The 24188-nt window shown below is 49.2% G+C and overlaps 1 protein-coding gene across 6 annotated transcripts; it reads left to right on the plus strand.

Moving 5' to 3' along the window:
• The first annotated feature begins 54 nt into the window (after nt 1-54).
• Nucleotides 55-24082, plus strand: PQLC3 (PQ loop repeat containing 3). Of its 6 annotated transcripts, XR_003115377.1 has the most exons (8): nt 55-372; nt 5163-5245; nt 5322-5391; nt 9540-9597; nt 16806-16926; nt 17616-17687; nt 20175-20216; nt 22959-24082. XR_003115377.1 is itself a non-coding variant. In XM_025354895.1 (7 exons), exons 1-7 carry the CDS (start codon nt 230-232, stop codon nt 23048-23050), a joined length of 609 nt encoding a protein of 202 aa, XP_025210680.1. In that variant the 5' UTR covers nt 55-229; the 3' UTR covers nt 23051-24082. The 6 variants fall into 6 exon arrangements, 5 of the variants coding, with proteins under 5 accessions (XP_025210680.1, XP_025210681.1, XP_025210682.1 ...); XM_025354895.1 differs by lacking the exon at nt 17616-17687; XM_025354896.1 differs by lacking the exons at nt 17616-17687; nt 20175-20216.
• Nucleotides 24083-24188: the final 106 nt, after the last annotated feature.

Here is a 24188-nt window from a genome sequence, read left to right on the forward strand (position 1 = left end):
GCGGGGCGAGCCCGGGCGGATTAGGCAAGGCGGGCCAGGGGGCGGGGTGCGTCCAGGGGAGGGGCCGAGCGAGGCGGATCCGGAGCAAGGGGGAGCGCGGAGGGGCGGGCCCTGGCTGGGTGGTCCCGGGCGGATCCCGGGAAGGCGGAAGGCTTCGGCAGAGCTGTGCCGCCGAGGCTGAGCGGCCCTTTACCGCTGCCGCCGCCCCGGTGCCCAAACCTGTGGCGCTATGGAGGCGGCGCTGCTGGGGCTGTGCAACTGGAGCACTCTGGGCGTGTGCGCCGCGCTGAAGCTGCCGCAGATCTCCGCTGTACTAGCTGCGCGCAGCGCGCGGGGCCTCAGCCTTCCGAGTTTACTTCTGGAGCTGGCAGGGTAAGGCCCGGGGCGACCGGGGCTGCCTCCTTCCCCCTCGCAGCTGCTGCCCCCTGGGAGCCCGGGAGAGCCTCGGCTCGAAGTAGGGCGGGAATGATCCTTGCACGCCGGCGTCGCAGCTGGGCGGCCGAGGGTGAACTAGGTAGCCTAGGGGCTCGGGGTGCTCTTCCCAGGGCCACCCGCCACCCGCTTACTTACATTGTTTCTCACCAAGTCCCGCGTGGCATGAATTGACTGTGCACGCCCATTTTACAGATGAGGAAACAGACGCAGAGGAGGCAGCCCTCGGTGCGCTAGTGACAAAACCTGCTGGCCCTGAGCAAGGCCATTTGCACCTCGAGGCTGTCATATTCTTTGTCCCTAAACTCACCACGCACTCTCAGCCTCTTTTTCGGGCCTCGGTTTCCTCATCTGTGAAATAAGGGGTTGAACTAAGATGGCTGAATCTCTTGTCTTCTCCCGGTGGTTGGTGGGGAACCTTTCCTGGTTATTTAATGAGATTCCTTGGGAGGGGGTCTTAAGACAATTGCATTTCTTATAGAAAGAAGTTTCCTTAGTCATCTATAAGGACTTTGGAGAGTCTCTCCAAAGTTGGGAAGGGGTGACGGAGAGGTCATTCAGTCCCTGATTCTGAGGCAGCTTCTAAGGCCTTCCTATTCAAAGTATTCATCATGCCAGAGCTCCAAACTTTTGGGGTATCATTTTTGAGCCCCGATAGGAAAACGCATACCTGAACCTAGTGATCTCGCCCGTTGCCCCTGGCCAGGCCAGGCCCTCCACTTTGCTCCCCGCCATCACCCAGTGGGGTCTGAAGGCTGATCCTCCACACAAGCCGTCCTGGAGCGCAAGGTGGGCGAGGTGGGGGGTGCGGGATACAGGATGGGAAGAAGCCAATGGGTGCGGGGGAGAAAGAGGAGACCTCAGGTGTGGGAGGGTGAGGGACCCCACTCAGCCTCTGGACCCTGGGCCGGCCCTATGGAGCCCAGCCCTGGGCACAGTCATCCAATGGGGGGCTTTGAGGGGAAATTTCTGGGAAAGCTTTGCAGTGGGAGGGGCTGTGACCTCTTCCAGGCTTGTGAGTGACTTTGCCCTGTGGGGTGTGGAGGGGGGTCCCAGGCTGGATGGCAGGGTTGAGAGGCAACCAGGGGAGGCAGGCAGCCTGTGTTTCAGGTTGGTGCCGCCGCCAGGCTGGGAGCAGAGAGGCTGGAGCGATGAGGCTGTGGCAGAGGACACAGGCTGGAAGTGGCTGCAGTGACCGCTCAGGTGGGAGAGGGGACAAGCGCATGAAAGCCAACAGCGGGATTTGGCCTTGGCCCCTTGCTAGGTCCCCGAGCTGGGGAAGCTGAGGCTGGACCCATGACGGAAAAGAAGCCAGGCCGTCTGTAGAGTCCGTAGATTCCCTCCTGCCACCAGCCCCTAGGCCTGCATTTCCACCACCTTTGCACCATTGCTTGAAAAACGCAAACCCTCAGAGATACGTAGGTGAGGGCTCATATTAAATCTGTCAGCTGTCACCTCTCCCAGCTTACCTTAGTCCCAGCTCGCCTTAGTGAAAGCCAGACCTCTGGCAGTGGAAGGATCTTTCTGGGCATGGGAGCCCAAGGGTTGGGTGGGGCAGTGGCTTGCTGCTGTCCCTGCTGGCCTGTCTAAGGGGCTTGCTGTTATCACTACAGGTAAAGGGAGCTCTGTCAGGGCTGGTGCACCAGCTCTGCAGCCTCCAAGCCAGGGCCAGGGCCAGGCACACAGACTTCTGTACATGGGCACACAGACTTCTGTCAGGGCCCAGCTGCAGTGCCAGCCTCACCTGGAAGACAGGCTGGAAGGGATCAAGGCTGTACCCTTGCTCAGTTCCAGTAGATTTCATCTCCATACTGCCAGCTGTTTATTATCATGTGGCATTGCCTGAGCATTCCATGTGTTGACTCTATGCATTGTATAAATTATCATGAATTATAATCTTATTTAATCCTTACAGCAGCCTTAGGAGGTAGGTGTTGTTTTTGTCCCCAGACAATGAGAACCTGAGTTAGGGAGGTAAGGAGCCCAGGGCAGCAGCGGGCTGGGTAGCCCAGCAGGGTCCTGGCCCTCGCATCTGCCTGCCTGCCTCCCTCATGCCCTTCCCAGCCTTGCCTGGGAGGCCCGCCTGGGGCTGGCCATGCTTGCCAGCTGGGCCCTGGGCCCCTGACCAGATCCGGCAGCAGCCAGAGTTAGAGCAGAAGGAACTCCAGGGCTGTCGCAGTCAGCCGTCTGGACGGCACGGGCCCTCTTTGGGTCTCCATTTCCCAGTTCTGAGAGCATCGAGTCAATTGGAGCATGAAGTGTGTCTTAATGACGCCAGAAAAGCCTTTTTAGTGTGGCTTGGTGTGAAGGGCAGGAGCCTCCGCCCAGGGACCTGCCTCTGCCGCCCAGGGGCATTCCTTGTAGCTGGGTCCTTCCCCCTCCCTGGTTCCCAACCTTGCTGCTTCTCAGCCTTGCTGGCGGCCTCCTGCCCTGCCTGCAGGGCTCTGCCTCCCTGCTCTCTGCAGCCAGGAGCCTCCTGGAACACAGGATCCATAGGACCTGCCCTGCCTGCAGCCTTCTGTTGACTGCGGCCCTCCCTCGATGGACCCTTAGGCTGTAGAACCTTGGCCTCTGGGTAGGATGCCTTTGGAGCCCACTAAGTGCTCCAGGTCACTTGTCCCCCAGCCTGGGTGGGGGTATGTTTTGTTTAACCCTCTAGCAGGTGTTGAGGGAGAAAACTCCAACAGTTGCATGGAGCAGATGGGAATGGAGACAAAAAAAAATGGGTCTGTGTCAGATGCCCGGCCAGCATGATTTTATGATGATGAGCATTGTAGCGATTACTTATTAAAATGAACTTTAAAGGGCCAGGCATGGTGGTTCTCGCCTGTAATCCCAGCACTTTGGGAGGCCGAGATGGGCAGATCACCTGAGGTCAGGAGTTCAAGACCAGCCTTGCCAACATGGTGAAGCCCCGTCTCTACTAAAAACACAAAAATTAGCCAGGCGTGGCGGCGCACACCTGTAGTCTAAGCTACTTGGGAGGCTGAGCAGGGGAACCGCTTGAACCCGGGAGGTGGAGGTTGCAGTGACTGAGATTGCGCCACCGCACTCCAGCCTAGGCGACAGAGCAAGACTCCATCTCAAAAAAAAAAAAAAAAGAAACATTAGAAACTAAAGGAAAGACATTGCCCCCACCTCCCCAGGCTGCAGGGGCTGGGGGAGTTTGAGTCCCAGGGAAAGCAGGGAGTAGATGACAAAACCTGCAGGGGCAGCAACGGCTGCGTCCAGATCAGCCTCGGGGAATCCAGGCTCTTCATCTTGTATGTTCTTGGTGTCTTTGGGCCTCCGTTTCCCTAAGTGGTCTGTGAGATGTGGAGGCCAGCATGGATGACCCCTGGAGGTGAGAACGGGCTCTGACATCCCCAGGTTCTCAGGCCTGGCCTGCGGACTGTGGCTGCGTCCCAGGGTCAGCACACCGTTAGTTCAATGGTGAAGACCCCCATAGCTTTTGTTCTTCAGCACTCAGCGGCTGGCTGTGGCCCCACAGAGGGGCTGGGGTGCAGCCTCCCGCTCTGCCAGCTGCTCTGGCTCCATCTCACAGGGGAACAGAGAGGGCTGCTCAGGAGGCTGGCAGGAGGAGAGTCCCTGCGGCAGGGCAGGGCAGGGCTGGGCAGAGGTACCGCTTATCCCTGAAGCTGGGAGGTGGCCCAGCTGCCAAGCGCCCAGAGGGTCGGCAGGCAGCTGGGGGTGGGGACCCTCCTGGGCACGGTGGGGGCCTCCACTCGGGGACCAGGCCTGCGGGAGGCCCTCGTGCTCGGCAACACTGGGACCTCCTCCGACTCCGCCCCCAGCTAAGTCGCGCACTGTCTAGGGAGGCACAGCCTGTTTGTGAACCGGGCTTTTCCAGGATTCCTTCCCAGCTTGGGCGATCGGAGACCCTGGGGGATCCCTCCTGTACATTGAAGTCCCGTGGTTCCTGCTCCCCTTTCTTCCCGACCTGAGTGGTCTGAACACACAGGTGAGAGGGAGGGAGCCACAAAGCTGGGTGTGGGACAAACAGCCCCGGGAGACCCGGGAGCCCCGGGAGCCCCGGGAGACCACGGGGATTCCGGTCCTGAGGGAGGAGACAGCTGGGTGTGAGGGGGAGGCAGGAAGCTCTGCCTTTTCTTCTGAGAAGGTGAGACTCTGGGGTCTTTGCAGCATCCTCACAGCTGGAATCTTAGTGAAACTGAGGGTGGTTCTTTGTGCTTTTCCCCCACTGCTGTCTCAACCAGGCAGCTCTTCTGGAAGGCAACTGGACCATCCAGGTACTGTTCTAACTCTTAAAACATGGCTACAGACCCCCATCCAGGGATGGCTGCAGCCCCTCGGATCCTTGTGCCTCTGCAGATGTGTGCAGCAGCTGAGGGGCAGCTGCTGGGGTCAGTGAGAGCCCAACGTGGCAGGCAGGCCAGCAAGCGTGGGCCCAGAAGGCCCAGTCTCATACTCCTGCTCAGGGATTTGCCTTCTGTAAAAATCCTTTGTAAGTGACCATCTCAAGGCACTTTATAGAGGTCATGGGTATTGCACTATGGCCCGGTGCCCAGTACGTTCTGGATGCTCCAAAAATTGTACAGATGATTCAACTGAATTCCATCTATTTTGTTCTAAACCTTCGTCTTTAACAATGGGGTGTCCACACCACCACTGCGAGGATTCGGCAAACTGACCTGTGTTCCGGGTGCCTGCCAGGCCCCGACAGCTGCGTTTTGGGGCAGCCGCGTGGACATGTGCCCTCCTCTTTCCAGGTTCCTGGTGTTTCTCCGGTACCAGTGTTACTATGGGTATCCGCCGCTGACCTACCTGGAGTACCCCATCCTCATCGCACAAGGTAACAGCCCCTTCCCTGTCCGGCGGGCTGCTGCGGGTCTCCCCTTCCTCCCTCACTCGGAGCCTCTCTCTTGCAGATGTCATCCTCCTGCTGTGTATCTTTCATTTTAACGGGAACGTGAAGCAGGCCACTCCTTACATCGCTGTGTATCCTTTCCGAATCTGAGCCAGAAGTGGGAACAGGGGTGTTATTTGCGAATAGTATGCATTGTGAAGCAGGCTTCTTTACCAGATGTGTATTTTTTGGTTAAAAAAAAAGAATCTCAAATATAAATGTGTCCACGTACACTAGAGATGCCCTCAGTACAGCCCCTGCTGCCCCTCCGAGACCAGCATGCCCTGGGCGGTGCCAGCAGGCCAAGTGGAAGGCAGATGGGTCGAGTCCACCCTTGCTAAGAGCAGCATCATCCAGCTGCATTAGTTCATCTGAGACATTTCTTCCTGCCCTGATAATGGTCCCCAAGGATTGGAAGCAATACTGAGAGTATCCGGCGCCTCTCAGGACGTTAGCTTAGAGGCTGAGCCTTGAGGTCTGAGCGGCAGTTGGTGGCTGAGGCTTGCAGTGGAAGCCTGGTCAGCTCAAAGATGTGACCCCGCTCAGTGGCACTTCCTGTGAATGAGGGTGAGGCTTCACTTCAGTTCTCTTTGTAAAGACTCACTAGTTGAACGTCACACTCCTTAAAAAGCCAGGAGAGGCCAGGCGCGGTGGCTCACACCTATAATCCCAGCACTTTGGGAGGCCAAGGCGGGCAGATCATGAGGTCAGGAGATCGAGACCATCCTGGCTAACAAGGTGAAACCCTGTATCTACTAAAAATACAAAAAAATTAGCCGGGTGTGGTGGCGGGCACCTGTAGTCCCAACTACTCGGGAAGCTGAGGGCGGGAGAATGGTGTGAACCCGGGAGGCGGAGCTTGCAATGAGCCGAGATGGCACCACTGCACTCCAGCCTGGGTGACAGAGCAAGACTCCGTCTCAAAAAAAAAAAAAAAAAAAAAAAAACCAGGAGAGTGTTTTTTGTTGTTGTTTGTTTGTTTGTTTTGAGGCGGTCTTGCTCTGTGGCCCAGGCTGGATTACAGTGGTGGGATCAAAGCTCACTGCAGCCTTGACCTCCTTGGTCAAGCTTAATTGTCTTGATCAAGCGATCCTCCTGCCTCAGCCTCCCGAGTAGCTTGGACTATCGAAGCATGCCACCACACTCAGCTAATTTTTAAATTTTTTGTAGGTATGCGGGTCTCCCTATATTGCCCAAGCTATAAGATGTTTTAACCTTTTTTTTAAGAGACAGGGTCTCACCGTGTCACCCAGGCTGGAGTACAGTGGCTGGATTATAGCTCACTGCAGTCTTGAACTTCTGGGGCCAAGGAATTCTCCTGCCTCAGCCTCCCGAGTAGCTGGAACTACAGGTGCATGCTACCATGCCCAGCTAATTAAAAATTTTTTTTTAGAGATTGGGTCCCAGTGTGTTGCCCAGACTAGTCTTGAACTCCTGGACTCAAGCGACCTTTCCACCTTGGCTTTCCAAAGCGCTGGGATTACAGGCATGAGCCGCCACTCCTGGCCCAAGAAAGTGTTTTCAATGGCACTAGCTGTCAGCCTGTCCTGCCACATCTGTGAAATGTCCTGAGCTGTTTCTTCCCATGCCCTCTTCAGAGCAGAGGAAGGAGGGCAGAGCCAGGCCTGTGGCCCGAGTGACCTAAGCGCAGGCCATGAGAATGTGGGTGTGGAGTGGTGGGAAACAGCTGGCCTGGAGCCAGACAGGACAGGTCCCTGCCACCACAGCGGTGGCTTCAGCATACACCATAAACTGCGCGTCCCCCATCTGCGACGTGGGATCATAATGCCTATGTTTTAGGGTTGTTGTGGAAGCTAGAAGTGCCAGAAACACAGTCAAGCAGAGTAAATGACAGGGCCGTTGTGGTGGTTTTACCAGCAGCGAGGCTCTGCAGCCTGTGTCGGTGGAGGGAGCTGGGTTCTGGCCGACTCCTGACCCTCTGCTGTTTCCCGAGTGGTAAGCTCTGCTGCCTCCGTTTCTCTCTGCAGAAAGAGGGACTGCACAGCTGTACTGCACCTCAACACTTCACAGTCAGTCCCAGCTGGTTAAAGTACTGGTAAACGGTACTTTGAAGATGAAAAGAGTTACGTGATTTACTTTTTTTTTTTTTTTTTTTTGGAGACGGAGTCTCGCTCTGTAGCCCAGGCTGGAGTGCAGTGGCCGGATCTCAGCTCACTGCAAGCTTCGCCTCCTGGGTTTACGCCATTCTCCTGCCTCAGCCTCCCTAGTAGCTGGGACTACAGGCGCCCGCCACCTCGCCCGGCTAGTTTTTTTGTATTTTTTAGTAGAGACGGGGTTTCACCGTGTTCGCCAGGATGGTCTCGATCTCCTGACCTCGTGATCCGCCCGTCTCGGCCTCCCAAAGTGCTGGGATTACAGGCTTGAGCCACCACGCCCGGCCACGTGATTTACTTTTGAAATACAATGCAACAGCTTTGTGCAAGTGGTGAGTCTGCAGATTAGAAAATTTGGGTGCTGGTGGCACTGGGAGATATCACATAGCTGGAGGCTGATGGCGAGTCCGTAGTATCAGCAAGATGCTTATAATCTCCTGTTGGACTTACAGAGAGCAAAAGAATAGGGTTACCATATTAAGGAATACTTTTAAATATTGCATGGGATATACTTCTACTGAAAATTATTGACCAGGTGCAGTGGCTCATGCCTGTAACCCCAGTGGGTTGGGTGGTCTAAGTGGGAGGATCTTTTGAGGTCAGGAGTTTGAGGCTAGCCTGGGCAACATAGTGGGATTCCCTAGTGCTCCAAAAAAAAAGAAGAAAAAAAATGATTCAAGCATGATGTCTCACACCAATAAATAACTCGGGAAAAGTTATTTATTTTCCACCTGAAATTCAAATTTAACTGGGTGTCCTGTACTTTAATTTGTGAAATCTGGCAACCCTACAAATAAATCATCTGTAGGATCTCAGAAGCTCCTACTATTGGTCAAATTTTATAAAATGTATATTCTGAATACACAGAATGAGGTGGATGGAACAGAATTGGTTGGGGGAGGAGTCACAAAAATTAGCTTTCAAAATTGAGTTAGTGTTTTCAAAACAGGATTCTCTCCAGCCAGCTTCGAGCTACCTTCTGGTGTTGACCAGGCTGTGAGTATTTAGTTCCACTGACTTTTAGCACCGGGCATTGTTTCAGTATCTTCATTTAATTAATGTTTGAAATTATAATAATAGCAGTCTCTTGAGTCGGTGCTACGTGCTTTTTTTTTTTTTTTTTTTTTTTTTTTTTTTTTTTGAGGTGGAGTCTCGCTCTGTCGCCCAGGCTGGAGTGCAGTGGCCGGATCTCGGCTCACTGCAAGCTCTGCCTCCCGGATTTACGCCATTCTCCTGCCTCAGCCTCCTGAGTAGCTGGGACTACAGGCGCCCGCCACCTCGCCCGGCTAGTTTTTTGTATTTTTTAGTAGAGACGGGGGTTTCACTGTGTTAGCCAGGATGGTCTCGATCTCCTGACCTCGTGATCCGCCCGTCTCGGCCTCCCAAAGTGCTGGGATTACAGGCTTGAGCCACCGCGCCCGGCAGTGCTACGTGCTTTTAGGCATTTGGGAGGTAGAGTAAGGAATGTTGAGTCCATTTTACAGATAAGCAAATCAAGGTGGAAAGATGGAAAGCGACTTTCCCAAGGCCACTCCAGAGACTCTTGGCCACCCCCTTCCAGCCTGGCCGCTGTCTCCTGGGTGCTTGTTCAGCTCCCAGCTGGCCTCTATTCCTGTGGCGTCGCCGAGCTCAGTGCACACGCCTGACTCCCAGCATTGCCCACCCCAACTGTATCATTTTTACAGTGGAGTTAGTGGGAAAGGTGGAAGTCAGTAAACAGAAGTTCACATCACACCGATTTTGCAGAACATTCCTGCTTTATAATGTTGGACTTCTCTTTAAGTGCTCAGCTTTTGACCATAAATCGGAGATGTCTGCATGGTCTGGAATTAAGTGGTCAGTGAAAACCACTAGGAATGTTCCCAGTCGTCGGGAGCAGCCCGTGAGTGTGGGTGTCTTTGTATTTCTCTTCCGTAACCTGCTTTCGTTCTTTTGAACTCCCAGCAGGTGTTCACTTGCAACCCTTTTCATCCCTTCCAAATCCGGCAGATTCTGGTAGCATGTCCCCCTCTCCCACCCACCTGGCTTCCATGTGCAGCTCTCTGTGGTCTTGGTTTGTATATGTGAGATGGGAGGGTGGCGGGGATGTGGGCGACCCACTGCTGTGTCCCTTAACACTTGGTAAGATTGGTGTCTTCTTGGTTCGTCCTCGCCCTGCAGAAGTGGATCATAGACCTGGCCATGGTAAGCATTGTGCTTGAAAAGAAAGGAGGAGGAATAAGCTACCTTGGAGAGAACTTGATAGATCATATATATATATATATGTATGTTTTTTTTTTTTTTTTTTGAGATGGAGTTTCGCTCTTGTTGCCCAGGCTGGAATACAATGGCACAATCGGTTCACCACAACCTCTGCCTCCTGGGTTCAAGGGATTCTCCTGCCTCAACCTCCCCAGTAGCCGGGATTACAGGCATGTGCCACCATGCCCAGCTAATTTTTGTATTTTTAGTAGAGACAGGGTTTCACCATGTTGGCCAGGCTGGTCTCGAACTCCTGACCTCAGGTGATCCACACGCCTTGGCTTCCCACAGTGCTAGGATTATAGGTTTGAGCCTAGGCGCCCGGCCACTAACAGTTTTAGAATGAAGAATTGAGCATCAGTTAATGAGCTGCTTCTTAGGTTCATAATGGCATGTTGGCCTTGTCCTGGAGAAGGGCCGACTTATTTTCATACTTGGCTCAGGGCTGAAAATTTCCAAGGGCTTCTGAGGGTGGTTGAGGATGTGTTTGACCACAGACCTCTCCAAGGTGACAGAAGTGAATGAGAAAAGGAGGAGAACTAACTGGTGGTCGCAGGGCACTGCCTGCCACACCTAGACTCATGAATTTCTTTCCCCTTTCCCCCAGCGTCTTGTCTGTGGACAAGATTCTCTGTTAAATTTCTGTTACATTTCAACCCTGTTTCTTTGGAGAGCAGATAAGTAAGGTTGCCGTATTAAAAAGGAACACTTTTTCAGTACAGGTATGTCCAAAATATTGCATGGGGCCAGGCGCGGTGGCTCACGCCTGTATTCTCAGCACCTTGGGAGGCCGAGGTAGGCGGATCACCTGAGGTCAGCAGTTTGAGGCCAGCCTGGCCAACAGGCGAAACCCCATTCTCTACTAAAAGAAAACAAAAATTAGCCAGGCATGGTGGCGGGCACCTGTAATTCCAGCTACTTGGGAGACTGAGTCAGGAGAATCGCTTCAACCCCGGGAGGCAGAGCTTGTAGTGAGCTGAGATCACGCCACTGCACTCCAGCCTAGGTGACAGAGCGAGACTCCATCTCAAAAAACAAACAAACAAAATATTGCATGGGACATACTTGTACTAAAACATTTGTTGTTGTTGATCTGAAATTTAAATTTAACTAGATGTCCTGTATTTTTTTTTTTGCCAAATCTCACAACCCTGTAAATGAGCCTTCCCTCTGTTCTCTCTGTTGTCTCTGTTCTCTCTGTTGTCTCTGTTGTCTCTGTTCTCTCTGTTGTCTCTGTTGTCTCTGTTCTCTCTGTTGTCTCTGTTGTCTCTGTTCTCTCTGTTGTGTCTGTTGTCTCTGTTGTCTCTGTTCTCTCTGTTGTCTCTGTTGTCTCTGTTGTCTCTGTTCTCTCTGTTCTCTCTGTTGTCTCTGTTCTCTGTTGTCTCTGTTCTCTCTGTTGTCTCTGTTGTCTCTGTTCTCTCTGTTGTCTCTGTTCTCTCTTCTCTCTGTTGTCTCTGTTGTCTCTGTTGTCTCTGTTCTCTCTCTGTTGTCTCTGTTCTCTCTGTTGTCTCTGTTGTCTCTGTTCTCTCTTCTCTCTGTTCTCTCTGTTGTCTCTGTTGTCTCTGTTCTCTCTGTTCTCTCTGTTCTCTCTGTTGTCTCTGTTCTCTCTGTTGTCTCTGTTGTCTCTGTTGTCTCTGTTCTCTCTGTTCTCAGTAGCTCCTACTACTGATTGAGTTGGGTGGTTCTAGTTTGGGGGTGATTAGCTCCCATACAGCAGCTGTGAGCCTTCACCCCTCAGGAAACATCCTTCCAGCAATGTTGAGATATAGGCTTGTCAAGAACGGCTGGGTGCAGTGGCTCACGCCTGTAATCCCAGCGCTTTGAGAGGCTGAGGCGTGTGGATCACTTGACGTCAGCAGTTCGAGACCAGCCTGGCCAAAATGGCAAAACCCCATCTCTACTAAAAATACAAAAATTAGCTGGGTGTGGTGGTGCGTGCCTGTAATCCCAGCTACTCTGGAGGCTGAGGCAGGAGAATCACTTGAACCTGTGAGGTGGAGGTTGCAGTGAGCCATGATCAAACCGTTGCACTCCAGCCTGGGCAACAGAGCGAGACTCTGTTTCAAAAACAAAACAAAACAAAACAAAAGAATCACGTTCAGGGGTCAAAGACAACAACAGCTTTTTGGTGTTTCTTCTGTACCCTTAGCAGTAGTCGTCTAGTCTAACCACACATTGATGATGTAACATTTCATGAAATGTAATTTTGATTCTTTCCTTTATCGTGTGAGGGCTGAACACCAGGCTCCGTGCTGTGTCTGCCCATAGCCCTCCTTCACTGACTCAATGAGTGTTCCTCATGCATCTGTTCTGAGGTGCCAGGGCCCGGGGCACAAGGTGGCCCAGATCTGAGAGTCATGGAGAGCCCCAGTGCAGGAGAACCAGCTGGGCCTTCAGAGCTCACACATGGTAGCGAAACTCCAAAATCCTAGAGAGGAGCGGATGCTGCTTGAATCAGTGGAAAACCTCCATTGTAGAATGTTCTGTTTTTTGGCTTTCAAATGCAGGTACCCAAGATCGTTCCCCCAGAAGTCCTAAACTGTGCTTTCATGGTTAAATTGATAATTCATATACTCATGGTTTATTCACAAGAAAATGATTAAAGTACTTAAAAATGATCCCCGTAACAGCTAAGCATCCCTTCTCCTTTCCAATCCTGTTCCTAGCCTAGACTGGTTTACAGAAAAATTTCATAGTCTCCCATTGAATTGAGGTGATAAGTCATTCCGGGGCTCGGTGAGGGCCAAACCAACACTGTTTCAGGATTGTAAAGATGGCTTTGCTCCTGAAAGATGGATCTGGTAGAGTATCTAGCAGGCAAGCTTGTGTTTAGCACGAGTGTGTCGTAATGTGGTCTGGGGCCCTGATGTGTGTGAACAAAGCCAGCTTCCCCAGCTCTTCCCATCCCGCACCGACTCCTTGCCACCCCGCCGAGCCTGTGGTCTGGCTAGTTCTCTGGTGCGAGCCCTCCCCTGCAGCCCTCCCTCCTCTGCTCTGTCCAGGTCTCCTGATTGTACAAGAGCCCCCTCTCCTCACAGGCCTTCCTGCCTGGGGTCAGCCATCCTCCAAGCCATCCGCACCTAGCTCCCAGGGTGACTTTAATCCTGCCACAGGCCTGACCACAGGTCCTTGGTCAACTCCTCTGCCCAAGAGCACTTCTGCGGTTCCCTTCTCCATAATTCCTTTTTTTTTTTTTTTTCTTTTGATACAGAGTCTCACCCTGTTGCCCAAGCTAGAGTGCAGTGGTGTGATCTCGGCTCACTGCAACCTCTGCCTTCTGGGTTCAAATGATTCTTGTGCCTGAGCCTCCTGAGTAGCTGGGACCACAGGCACATGCAACCATGGCTGGCTAATTTTTGTATGGGTTTCACCATGTTGGTCAGGCTGGTCTTGAACTCCTGGCCTCAAGTGATCCTCCCGCCTTGGCCTCCCGAAGTGCTGGGATTACAGGCTTGAGCCACTGCACCTGGCCTCCCTTCTCCATAATTCTTCCTTGTCCAAGTAACCCTTTCTGTCCTCCCAAGTCACGCTGGGTGCACTTTTATCATCACGTTTGTCAAACTGCATTATTATTAAGGATTTATTCCCTCAGCAAGGATTTGTTGAGTGCCGGCCAGGTGCCAGCACTGTCACAGGTCCTGGGGACCCAGCAGGAAACAGACTGAATGTTCCCCGTGAGCTTTCCTTCTCCTGGGGAGACAGAAGGTCAACAAGCTGCTGTTGTCAAGACCAGCGGCTTTCATTCATGCCAGAGCCCGTGACCAGTTCTCATTCCTCTTCTTCATATCTCGGTAGCTTTTGACACCATCGATCAGGACTCCTGAAGGGGTGGCCTGCCCCTTCACACCTGTGGGCGTTTCTCATTAGGTGGAACGAGAGACTTGAGAAAAGAAATGAGACACAAAGTATAGAGAAAGAAAAAGTGGGCCCAGGGGACCGGCGCTCAGCATACAGAGGACCCGCACGGGCACCGGTTTCTCAGTTCCCTCAGTATTTATTGATCATTAGCTTTGCCATCTTAGAAAAAGGGAAGTGGCAGGATAATAGGATCATTGTAGGGAGAAGGTCAGCAGTAAGACATATGAATAAAGATCTCTGTGACATGAATAAGTTTAAGGAAAAGGGCTGTGCTTGATATGCATATGCAAACATCTCCATAAACCTTTTTAGTGCATAAAGAGCAGTATTGCCGCTAGCACGTCCCACCTTCAGCCCTAAGGCGGTTTTCTCCTTTCTCAGTAAACAGAACATGCAATCGGGTTTTACACGGAGATGTTCCATTGCCCAGGGGCAGGCAGGAGACAGATGCTTTTCTCTATCTCAACTGCCAAGAGGCCTTCTTTCCTCTTACACTAGTCCTCCTCAGCACAGACCCGTCACAGGTGTCAGGCTAGGGGACGATCAGGTCTTTGCCTTCCCACAAGGCCATATTTCAGACTATCACATGGGGAGAAACCTTGGACAATACCTAGCTTTCCTAGGCAGAGGTCCCTGCGACCTTCCGACCTTCCGCAGTGTATGTGTCCCTGGGTACTTGAGATTAAGAGAATAGTGATGACTTCACAAGCAAGCTGCCTTCAGGCACTTGTTTAACAAAGCACATCCTGCACAGCCCAAAATCCGTTAAACCTTGAGTCACCACAGCACATGTCTCTTGCAAGGACAAGTTTGGGGGTAGGGTCACAGATTAACAGCATCTCAAATACAGAACAAAATGGAGTCTCTTATGTCTACTTCTTTCTATATAGACACAGTAACAGTCTGATCTCTCTTTCTTTTCCCCACAGACTCCTCCTTGAATCGCTTTGCCCACCTGGCTTCCAGGACGCCTTGCTCTCCAGTGTCCCTTTCCCTTGATCCTTTCTGTGTCCTTACTGATTCCTCCTCAGTTCCCTGATTCCAGTGTTTCCAGGGCTCCAACACACACCTCACAGCCAGCCACCGGCTACCCTTGCCTGACAGTGAGCCTCTCCAACCTTCTGTGTCCAGAACTGGGTTTCTGATCTCCCACCCTGCCCCCTCCCTCCTTCATCTTAATCTGTCTCAATTAATGGCAACTCCGTTCTTCACTGCAAAGGCCAGAAACACTGGAGTTTGGAATCACCCTGGATTCCTGGATTTCTCTTTTTCTTTTTTTTTCTTCTCTTTCTTTCTTCCTTTCTTTCCTTTCTTTTCTTTCCTTTTTTTTGAGACAGAGTCTTGCTCTGTCACCAGGCTGGAGTGCAGTGGCATGATCTCAGCTCACTGCAACCTCCACCTCCCAGATTCAAGTGATTCTCCTGCCTCAGCCTCCCGAGTAGCTGGGACTACAGGTGCGCGCCACCACGCCCAGCTAATTTTTGCATTTTTAGTAGAGACGGGGTTTCACCATGTTGGCCAGGATGTCTCCATCTCTTGACCTCGTGATCCACCTGCCTCAGCCTCCCAGAGTACTGGGATTATAGGCATGAGCCACCGTGCCCAGCCAGATTTCTCTTTTTCTCACATCCTATTACCACTCCCTCAGCAAATCCTATTGGCTTTGCCTTGGAAATATATCCGGAACCTGAACACTTCTCACCTCATCTGTTTCTCCTGCCCTCGTACAAACCCAGGTGACTGCACTAGCCTAACTGGTCTCCCAGGTGTCACCTCATCTCCCTTCGGCCTACACTCAACCCGGAGACGGGAGTTTCAGCTGCTGAAGAGACTGGTGCTGGCAGGGCTGGTGGTGGTCAGCATGGAGGATGCTGTGCAGAGCAGCAGGCTGATGTGTGAGGATCACTTCCTCACCGAGTAGCAGAGGCCTGAGCGCACCTCCACACAGACTAGCAGAATAGCCAGCAGTTCAAGCCTGAAGCGCCACAGCTTGCTGCTGGAGTTCATATTTGTCAGTTCAGAACAGCATAGTTTTCCCCAAGCTCTAAAGCACAGTATCTCAGTACTTCTTTTTTCCTTTTTTTTTTTTGAGACGGAGTCTCACTCTGTTGCCAGGACTGGAGTGCAGCAATGCGATCTCAGCTCACTGCAACCTCTGCCTCCTGGGTTCAAGCGATTCTCCTGCCTCAGCCTTCCGAGTAGCTGGGGTTACAGGCGCCCGCCACTACACCCAGCTAATTTTTTTCTGTTTCTAGTAGAGACGGGGTTTCACCATGTTGGCCAGGCTGGTCTCGAACACCTGACCTTGTGATTTGTCAGCCTCAGCCTCCCAAAGTGCTGATATTACAGGCCTGAGCCACCGCACCTGGCCCCTCAGTACTTATTTCTTATTAGAGGTGTGGATAGATGAAACTCTGTGGCCATGCATTGATTCTTTCTCATTCCCAACTTCAAACTAGCCCTGGCCATTAGTTACCCACTGCATGGTGGAATCTGTGAGTTATAAATGTCTTAAGCTGGGCGTGGTGGCTCACGCCTGTAATCCCAACATATTGGGGGGCCGAGGCAGGCGGATCACCTGAGGTCAGGAGTTTGAAACCAGCCTGGCCAACATGGCGAAACCCCGTTTCTACTAAAAATACAAAAATTAACCAGGCGTGGTGGCGCGTGCCTGTACTCCCAGCTACTCGAGAGGCTGAGACAGGAGAATTTTTTGAACCTGGGAGGCGGAGGTTGCAGTGAACCAAGATTGTGCCACTGCACTCCAGCTTGGGCGACAGAGTGAGACTCTGTCTTAACTAATGAACAAAATAAATAAATGTCTCACTATTGCATTCTTTTTCACCAAAGTTAGGTTTCAACTTTGTACAAATCCGTTATTATTTTGACTTGAAAATTTGGCTTCAAAAGTGCTTTGAGTATCTGGTGCTCTTTTGTTTTTGCATTGTTTTTTTGAGACGGAGTCTCACTCCGTTGCCCAGGCTGGAGTGCAGTGGCACGATCTCAGCTCACTGTGAGCTTCGCCTCCTGGGTTCACGCCATTTTCCTGCCTCAGCCTCCCAAGTAGCTGGGACTACAGGCGCCCGCCAACACGCCCAGCTAATTTTTTGTATTTTTAGTAGAGATGGGGTTTCACCGTGTTAGCCAGGATGGTCTTGATCTCCTGCCCTCGTGATCCGCCCGCCTCGGCCTCCCAAAGTGCTGGGATTACAGGTGTGAGCCACCGTGCCCAGGCCTCTTTTGCTTTTTTAACAAACAGACTCGTGACTTTCTCACATTTTATCTGCAAACAGAATCTATGTACTTTCATCAGCGCGGCCAGTAAGTTTGCACAGCTCCAGTGTCTATGGAAGACGAGAGACTCGGGAACTGTGAGTGCGCTGACTTGGAGCCTCTCTTCCTATACCTGTGCAAGTAAGGACCGGACTCAGACGGTGGGGAGGCCTTTGGTAGCACCAAGTGTCTACCTAGTAGGGTGTTAAGTTGGTGTTGAAGTAACATGGTCCCTGGCGCTTTACTGCTTTACAAATAGCTGTTCAGCTAGAACCTCCTAAGTGTATCCATGTTTACAAAGATGATTTAATGCAAAGTGTTCTCCATTTTCTGTAAGATCTAAGTTGCCAAGAAAAAAAAAATGAAAGCGTATTTTTCTCCAAAAATCTGGCCTGATATTAATTAGTTCTCTCTTCTTTGAAAGGATGAAGAGGTTGATTATATTGAATGCACTAATTTATCTTAAAAATTTGAATATAGCAGGTTTTAAAAGATGAACAGTGGCTTTTGAGAATGAATAAAATGTGTCGTAATGGAGATTTTCAGCAGCCACATTGTTTGGTCTTAACTTTAAAATGTTCACTGTTCATCTGGATTCTTACAAAAACTACCTAAAATACATATATGGTATATATAGGTAGAAACATTTTTATAATTCAGAGCTGTCACATTAGTTGGATTTACTAGTTTTAGACATTTTAAGTAGATTTCATCACGGTTCTTCTGCATCTTAAAGGGCCAATGTCTCCATCCATGACTGCTGGTCTTTATATTCAACAAGTTGCTTGTCTTAATTATGTCTTAAAATGAAGACTTACTTTCTTTGACAGGGTCTCGCTGCCTCACAGGCTGGAGTGCAGTGATGTGATCTTCACTCACTGCAGGTTTCCAAGTAGCTGGAAGTACGGGCACACACCACCACACCTGGTTAATTATTAATTATTATTATTATTTTGAGACAGAGTCTTGCTCTGTCACCCAGGCTGGAGTGCAGTGGTGCAATCTTGGCTCACTGCAACCTCTGCCTCCAAGGCAAGCGATTCTCCTGCCTCAGCCTCCCGAGTAGCTGGGATGATAGGCACATGCCACCATGCCTGGCTAATTGTATTTTTAGTAGAGATGGATTTTCACCATGTTGGCTAGGCTGGTTTTGAACTCCTGACCTCAAATGATCCACCCGCCTTGGCCTCCCAAAGTGCTAGGATTACAGGCGTGAGCCACCGCCCCCAGCCAATTTTTTGTAGAGACGGGTCTCACTATGTTGCCAAGGCTGGTCTCAGACTACTGGGCTCAAGTGTTCATCTCACCTCAGCCTCCCAAAGTGTTGGGGTTACAGGTGTGAGCCACTGTACCTGGCCCTATATGTTTTCTTTGGAGAAATGTCTATTCAGATCCTTTGCCCATTTTTTAATTGGGTCTTTTGAGTTTCTTACATATTTTGGTCATTAACCCTTATCAGATGTGTGGTTATTAACAGCCTTTTAAAAAGTTTGAGAGTCCTTTGGTGGCTGCCTCCCTAACTGAAGTCTTCTGTCTACTTACATGATTTATTTTATTTAAATGATGATTTAATCAACAGCTATTTATGTGGTGTCTGTGTGTAAAGCCTTGGTTTATCAAACATGTCAACAAAACATTTTATAGGATTTGGCCTCTGCCTTTCAGGGGCTTGCAGTTTAGTTGGAAGATAAGACCAAAAAACTACTATGTCAATATGTGCTACATGCAGAATGTGTTAGCAGAGAGGGGTTCTGATGGGCTGGTATTGGGCTAGGAAAGGCATGCCTTGAGCTGCAGGCAGTGGTCTTCTCTAACTCCCAAGTCATGCTGCTCTCTGCTCTCGTGTGTCGGTTTAAACTGTTACTCCAGTTTCCTGAATGTTTACTAAGTAAAGGGCTACAGCACACAAATGAACTAAACAAAATAGTTCTAGTTAAACCCTTGGAAAAATCTTCCCCTTTTCTGGGCCTCAGTCTCCTTATCTATAAAATCTAAAAAGGATATCTATAAAATCCTTATCTATAAAAGGATAGAAATCAGTGCTTTGAAAACCTTTATTGTTTGTTTTTTGAGATGGAGTTTCGCTCTTTCGCTTAGGCTGGAGTGTGGTGGCGCAATCTCAGCTCACTGCAACCTCCGCCTTCCCGTTTCAAGCAGTTCTCCTGCCTCAGCCTCCCAAGTAGCTGGGATTACAGGCGCCAGCCACCACACCCGGCTAATTTTTGTATTTTTAGTGGAGACGGGTTTCACCATGTTGGCCAGGCTGGTCTCGAACTCCGGACCTCATGATCCACCTGCCTCAGCCTCCCAAAGTGCTGGGATTACAGGCGCAAGCCACTGCGCCTGGCCAAAACATTGTTTTTTTTTTTTTTTTTTTTTTTTTTTTTTTTTTTTTTTTTTTTGAGACAGAGTCTCGCTGTGCTCCCAGGCTGGAGTGCAGTGGTGTGATCTCGGCTCACTGCAAGCTCCGCCTCCCGGGTTCACGCCATTCTCCCGCCTCAGCCTCCCAAGTAGCTGAGACTACAGGCGCCCGCCACCACGCCCGGCTAGTTTTTTGTATTTTTAGTAGAGACGGGGTTTCACCATGTTAGCCAGGATAGTCTCGATCTCCTGACCTCGTGATCCACCCGCCTCGGCCTCCCAAAGTGCTGGGATTACAGGCTTGAGCCACCGCGCCCGGCCAAAACATTGTTCTTAATTAGTGGGAGCCTTTCTTTAAATAAAACTACCCAGAGGCTCAATTTGTAACTGAGAATTATTAAGAATTGCTTTTGGAGGGTCGGGGGTTGCGGGTTAGCACAGAAGACAGTGGAAGGGAGCGCAGTCTTTCCGAGTTTCCGCGGGCAGCGCTTGAGTACCTTCTAGGTACCCTCCCTTATGAGTAGTTTCAAAACCATTGGGGTAGGATGCATGGCTGGTTTTTGTTTTGTTTTTGTTTTTGAGATGGAGTCTGGCTCTGTCGCCCTGGCTGGAGTGCATTGGCATGATCTCAGCTCACTGCAACCTTCTCCTCCCAGGTTCAAGTGATTCTCCTGCCTCAGCCTCCTGAGTAGCTGGGATTACAGGCGCCCGTCACTACACCTGGCTAATTTTTGTATTTTTAGTAGAGACAGCGTTTTGCCATGTTGGCCCGGCTGGTCTCGAACTCTTGACCTCAGGTGATCTGGCATGGCTAGTTTTTATGTAATTACAAAACACAGCACTATTTGGTTTTCTGTACTACCAAACTCTATCAAGAATAGTTAATATATATAGGTAAAAAAAAAATAAAAATAATTAAGAAATAATGGTTAATATATATTGGGATATTAAAAGGGAACGACATTATTAGCTAAACCCCAAAATGTCTGAGAGGCAAGTTACTTATTGATGCAAGTTTTCTTTTACAGCAAGAATCATCACAACCTTAATGACCACCAATGATTTTACAAGTAAGCAAAATATATTCTCACTTCCTTTTTGAGTTTTGTGCTATTTGTGCCTCCTTCATTTGTAAACTGTCTTAGGGCTTAATGGATGGACTTGGCTCTATTGGATTACAGATTTAGAAGATGGCAACAATGTATTCCTACTCTTCTTGGTAACCATTTTTATTATTAAGCCTCTCCTTCTTATGGTCCAGGGGATAGAATATGCACAAGATTATAGATTCCTATCTCCATGGAACTTCCACTTAAGCAGTGGAATTGGACATGAGGTAATCACACAATTCCCTATTGAATTCTAATGGGACATGATTTGGAAGAGTAGGGCAGGATGGGCATCTAAGGAGAACCTGGCCTAGTTTGCAGGAGCTGGGCAGATTAATTTGAAGAAGAGCGATCGTGAGGAAGAGTAGAGGTTTAGCCAGAGGAAAGGGTGCTGGGGGAGGCCAGACTCCTAACAAGGAGCAGCATGTGAAGGTCATGAGTGAAGGACAAAGGGCTAGAGTGCGGAGAGCAGGGGGACAGTGACAAGCGGGTGAGTTTCAGGAGAGGAAGGGCGTGAGGCTGGCAGTGGCCCAAGTATCCAGGGCCTACAAGAACTGCCCACAAACAGTAGGAAGCCTCTGGAGGCTTTGAAGCAGGGAAGTGGTGTCACTAATGGACTATGTTCTTGTTCTGTTTCTTTAAAAGAAAAAGCTGTCATGGAAGAGGAAGTACTTTGGTTAACCACAAAATAATTTAGTAATTCCTTAGGCTGTTTTCAACTCCCAAATCAAGCATATATTATACATCTTTGGAAAATGATTAGAACAGATGGGTGTCACCTGTGAAGATCAGACAATGTCCCCAGCATGGAGCCCTTTTAAATGAGCTAATTATTATTTGAGAAATAGTGCTTCAGAACAGAGATATGTTTGTTAGTCTCTTCCTGGAGGTTATACCTTTGCTCGAATACTTTTTGTCAGTTCTGATGGTAGGACTAAAATTGTTCTGGTCAAAGCATAAACTTTGATCAAGTGGGAAATGGGAAGGAAGACAGGCTTGGGGCTTTCCACAGGACTTGAATTCTCAGCATGGAAAGGAGAGTCAAACCACAAGTAAACAACAAAACCTATACATTAGAAATTAAGTTTAAAAGATCAAGATTGTTCTAATTGTGACTTATTTCTTATCTATGACAGCTATTCTTGAAAGTGATCAGTGTATCTGGGAATAACTTTTTTTGTTTTGAGATGGATTCTCACTCTGTCACCCAGGCTGGAGTGCAGTGGTGCGATCTTGGCTCACTGCAACCTCTGCCTCCCACGTTCAAGCAGTTCTCCTGCCAGAGTAGCTGGGATTACAGGCATGCGCTACTATGCCTGGCTAATTTTTGTATTTCTAGTAGAGACGGGGTTTCACCATGTTGGCCAGGCTGGTCTCGAACTCCTGACCTCAGGTGATCCACCTGCCTCCGTCTCCCAAAGTGCTGGGTTTACAGGCGTGCGCACCGCGCCCAGACTGGGAATAACTTTTTAAAAACAGTGTAGCTAAAATCTTACATGTGTTTTACAAACACAAAGATATCTTAAATCTCATTAAACCTATTTATCAGGAGTTTTATCTGTACCTTACAATAGAAGTGAAGTCACTGTTAAAGTTATGTATATGTATTTTTATTTTTCCATAGAGAGACACATTTTCATGCTTACTTGAATATAAAACATGCCTTGTTATGTGGGCCAGTTTTTCAGGATGATCTTAACAATATGTTAAACCACCCTTGCTTAACATGGAATGTTCTGACACAGCAGCACCCTCAGGACTTCAGATGAATAAAGGGATTATAAAGGGATTTTTAAAAGTTATAACCCTTCTTAGGCCAGGTGTGGTGGCTCATGCCTGTAATCCCAGCACTTTGGGAGGCCAAGGTGGGCAGATCACTTGAGGTCAGGAGTTTGAGACCAACCTGGCCAACATGGTGAGACCCCCATCTCTACTAAAAATACAAAAAATAGCCAGACGTGGTGGCGGGCGCTTGTCATCCCAGCTTCCTGAGGACTGAGGCTGGAGAATCACTTGAACCCAGAAGGTGGAGGTTGCAGTGAGCCGAGACAGGCCACTGAACCCCAGCCTGGGTGACAGAGCGAGACTGTCTCCAAAAAAAAAAGAAAAAAAAAGTTACAACCCTTCTTAGCCAGAGCCACATTACTATCAATTGAGCACTTAAGATGATAAATTACGGCCGGGCGCGGTGCCTCAAGCCTGTAATCCCAGCACTTTGGGAGGCCGAGACGGGCGGATCACAAGGTCAGGAGATCGAGACCATCCTGGCTAACCCGGTGAAACCCCGTCTCTACTAAAAAATACAAAAAACTAGCCGGGCGAGGTGGCGGGCGCCTGTAGTCCCAGCTACTCGGGAGGCTGAGGCAGGAGAACGGCGTAAACCCGAAAGGCGGAGCTTGCAGTGAGCTGAGATCCGGCCACTGCACTCCAGTTTGGGCGACAAAGCAAGACTCCGTCTCAAAAAAAAAAAAAAAAAAAAAAAAAAGGATGATAAATTACTATTTATGAATTCGGGCCAAGGGGCCGAAAGTAGTTATTATGATAGGAAGATCATTTCCCCAGAAATACCTGGAACCAAAATTGTTCATTTTGGTGGTTGGGGGTGAAGCTTTATTTAGGCTTACACTTTGAGCAGGAGGTGGTTTTGCTCTATATTGTGAAGACGGTTTTTAATACACCTTTTTTTTTTTTTTTTTTTTCCAGTTCTTACACGTTTTGTGATCATGCTGGCTTTAAATATATGGGTAACCGTGACAGTACTTCGCTACCGGAAGACAGCTATAAAGGCTGAATGATGGATACATTATTCCTTCACACAGTGGATTTTGAGTAACTGAACCAAAGGAAAAAGAAGCTCTTTGCTAAATTAATAAATTTAGTAAATTTCATAAATTTTATACATTTAGTAAATCAGTTTATAATCTTTGAAGCCAAAGGCTTCTTTAGACTTAAAAGAGCCACTTAAACACTTGTTTGAAAATACCAATTTCCCTCCTTCGTTAGGTTACGGTAGCGCTCAGACATCTGCAGTGCAGAGAAGGCCTGTGACTGTTGGAAGTCATCCACGAAGCCCATTTTGAGGCCATTTTGACCCTTACTCTTAAGTTCTATATGAAGAACTACATCAATTTGTTGGCTTTCAGAATCTTTTAGGAAATAAATCCTCTCCATGACAAAAATGAACATGAACGGAGTGGCATTTTGTTCCAAGTCAGAGGTGGACACCTATAATGACTAGGGTTCACTTTCTGGGACTGATGTTTAATTGTAACATAGATACAACAGGGTGGCCTTGTTTTATATAATACAGTATTACGCCTGCACGTGCTCTAGCAAGGATACCAAGGCAAGCACACATGTAACTGGCTTGAGTTTGTATCAAAATAGTCCTTCAACTTCGCACTGTGCCTTAAGTAATTCCTAACAAAAGGTACTAGGATTAGCTGCAATCTCTTCTTTCGATGAGGAAATCCCAGTAAGCTTTCTGCTTCAAGGACAATGCTGCCATTGTTTAAAGGACCACAACTATATAATTACCACTGCTGGAATCTGGTACAAAATACGTTTTGTCTACTGAAAATATACACAGTAAAGGGTGTTAGGTAGGTTCTGTCCAGTTCTTAGGGATTTTTTTCACATTATAGTATTTTTACCCTAAATATGATGTTAAGATTATTATATACTGTATTTTCTTCTAAATTAACCCTAATGTTTAAAAACTCACTTTCCCCCTTTAATTGAAGGCATTGTTTTGTTATATGCAGTAATGATGTTTACCAGAGATTATTGTTTCCTATGCAAAATAAATTTTCATATTTTGAATTCTGCTGAGTCTTAAAATTGTCAATCATTAATATGACTATTTTATGTAAGGTATAGTTTTTAAATAAACTAGTTAATCCTTTTAGAACTACTGCTTGGGACCAACAGGAA

The sequence above is a fragment of the Theropithecus gelada genome, chromosome 13, assembly GCF_003255815.1.
Source record: "Theropithecus gelada isolate Dixy chromosome 13, Tgel_1.0, whole genome shotgun sequence".
Taxonomy (NCBI): Eukaryota; Metazoa; Chordata; class Mammalia; order Primates; family Cercopithecidae; genus Theropithecus; species Theropithecus gelada.

What these genes read in the sequence shown, in the direction of transcription:
- PQLC3 (XM_025354895.1), top strand. Translation starts at nt 230, where the DNA reads ATGGAGGCGGCGCTGCTGGGGCTGTGCAACTGGAGCACTCTGGGCGTG. An exon ending in TTACTTCTGGAGCTGGCAGG is followed by an intron (nt 373 to 5,162) that starts GTAAGGCCCGGG and finishes TCCTCTTTCCAG; the next exon opens with GTTCCTGGTGTTTCTCCGGT. An exon ending in GGATCATAGACCTGGCCATG is followed by an intron (nt 9,598 to 16,805) that starts GTAAGCATTGTG and finishes ATCTGCAAACAG; the next exon opens with AATCTATGTACTTTCATCAG.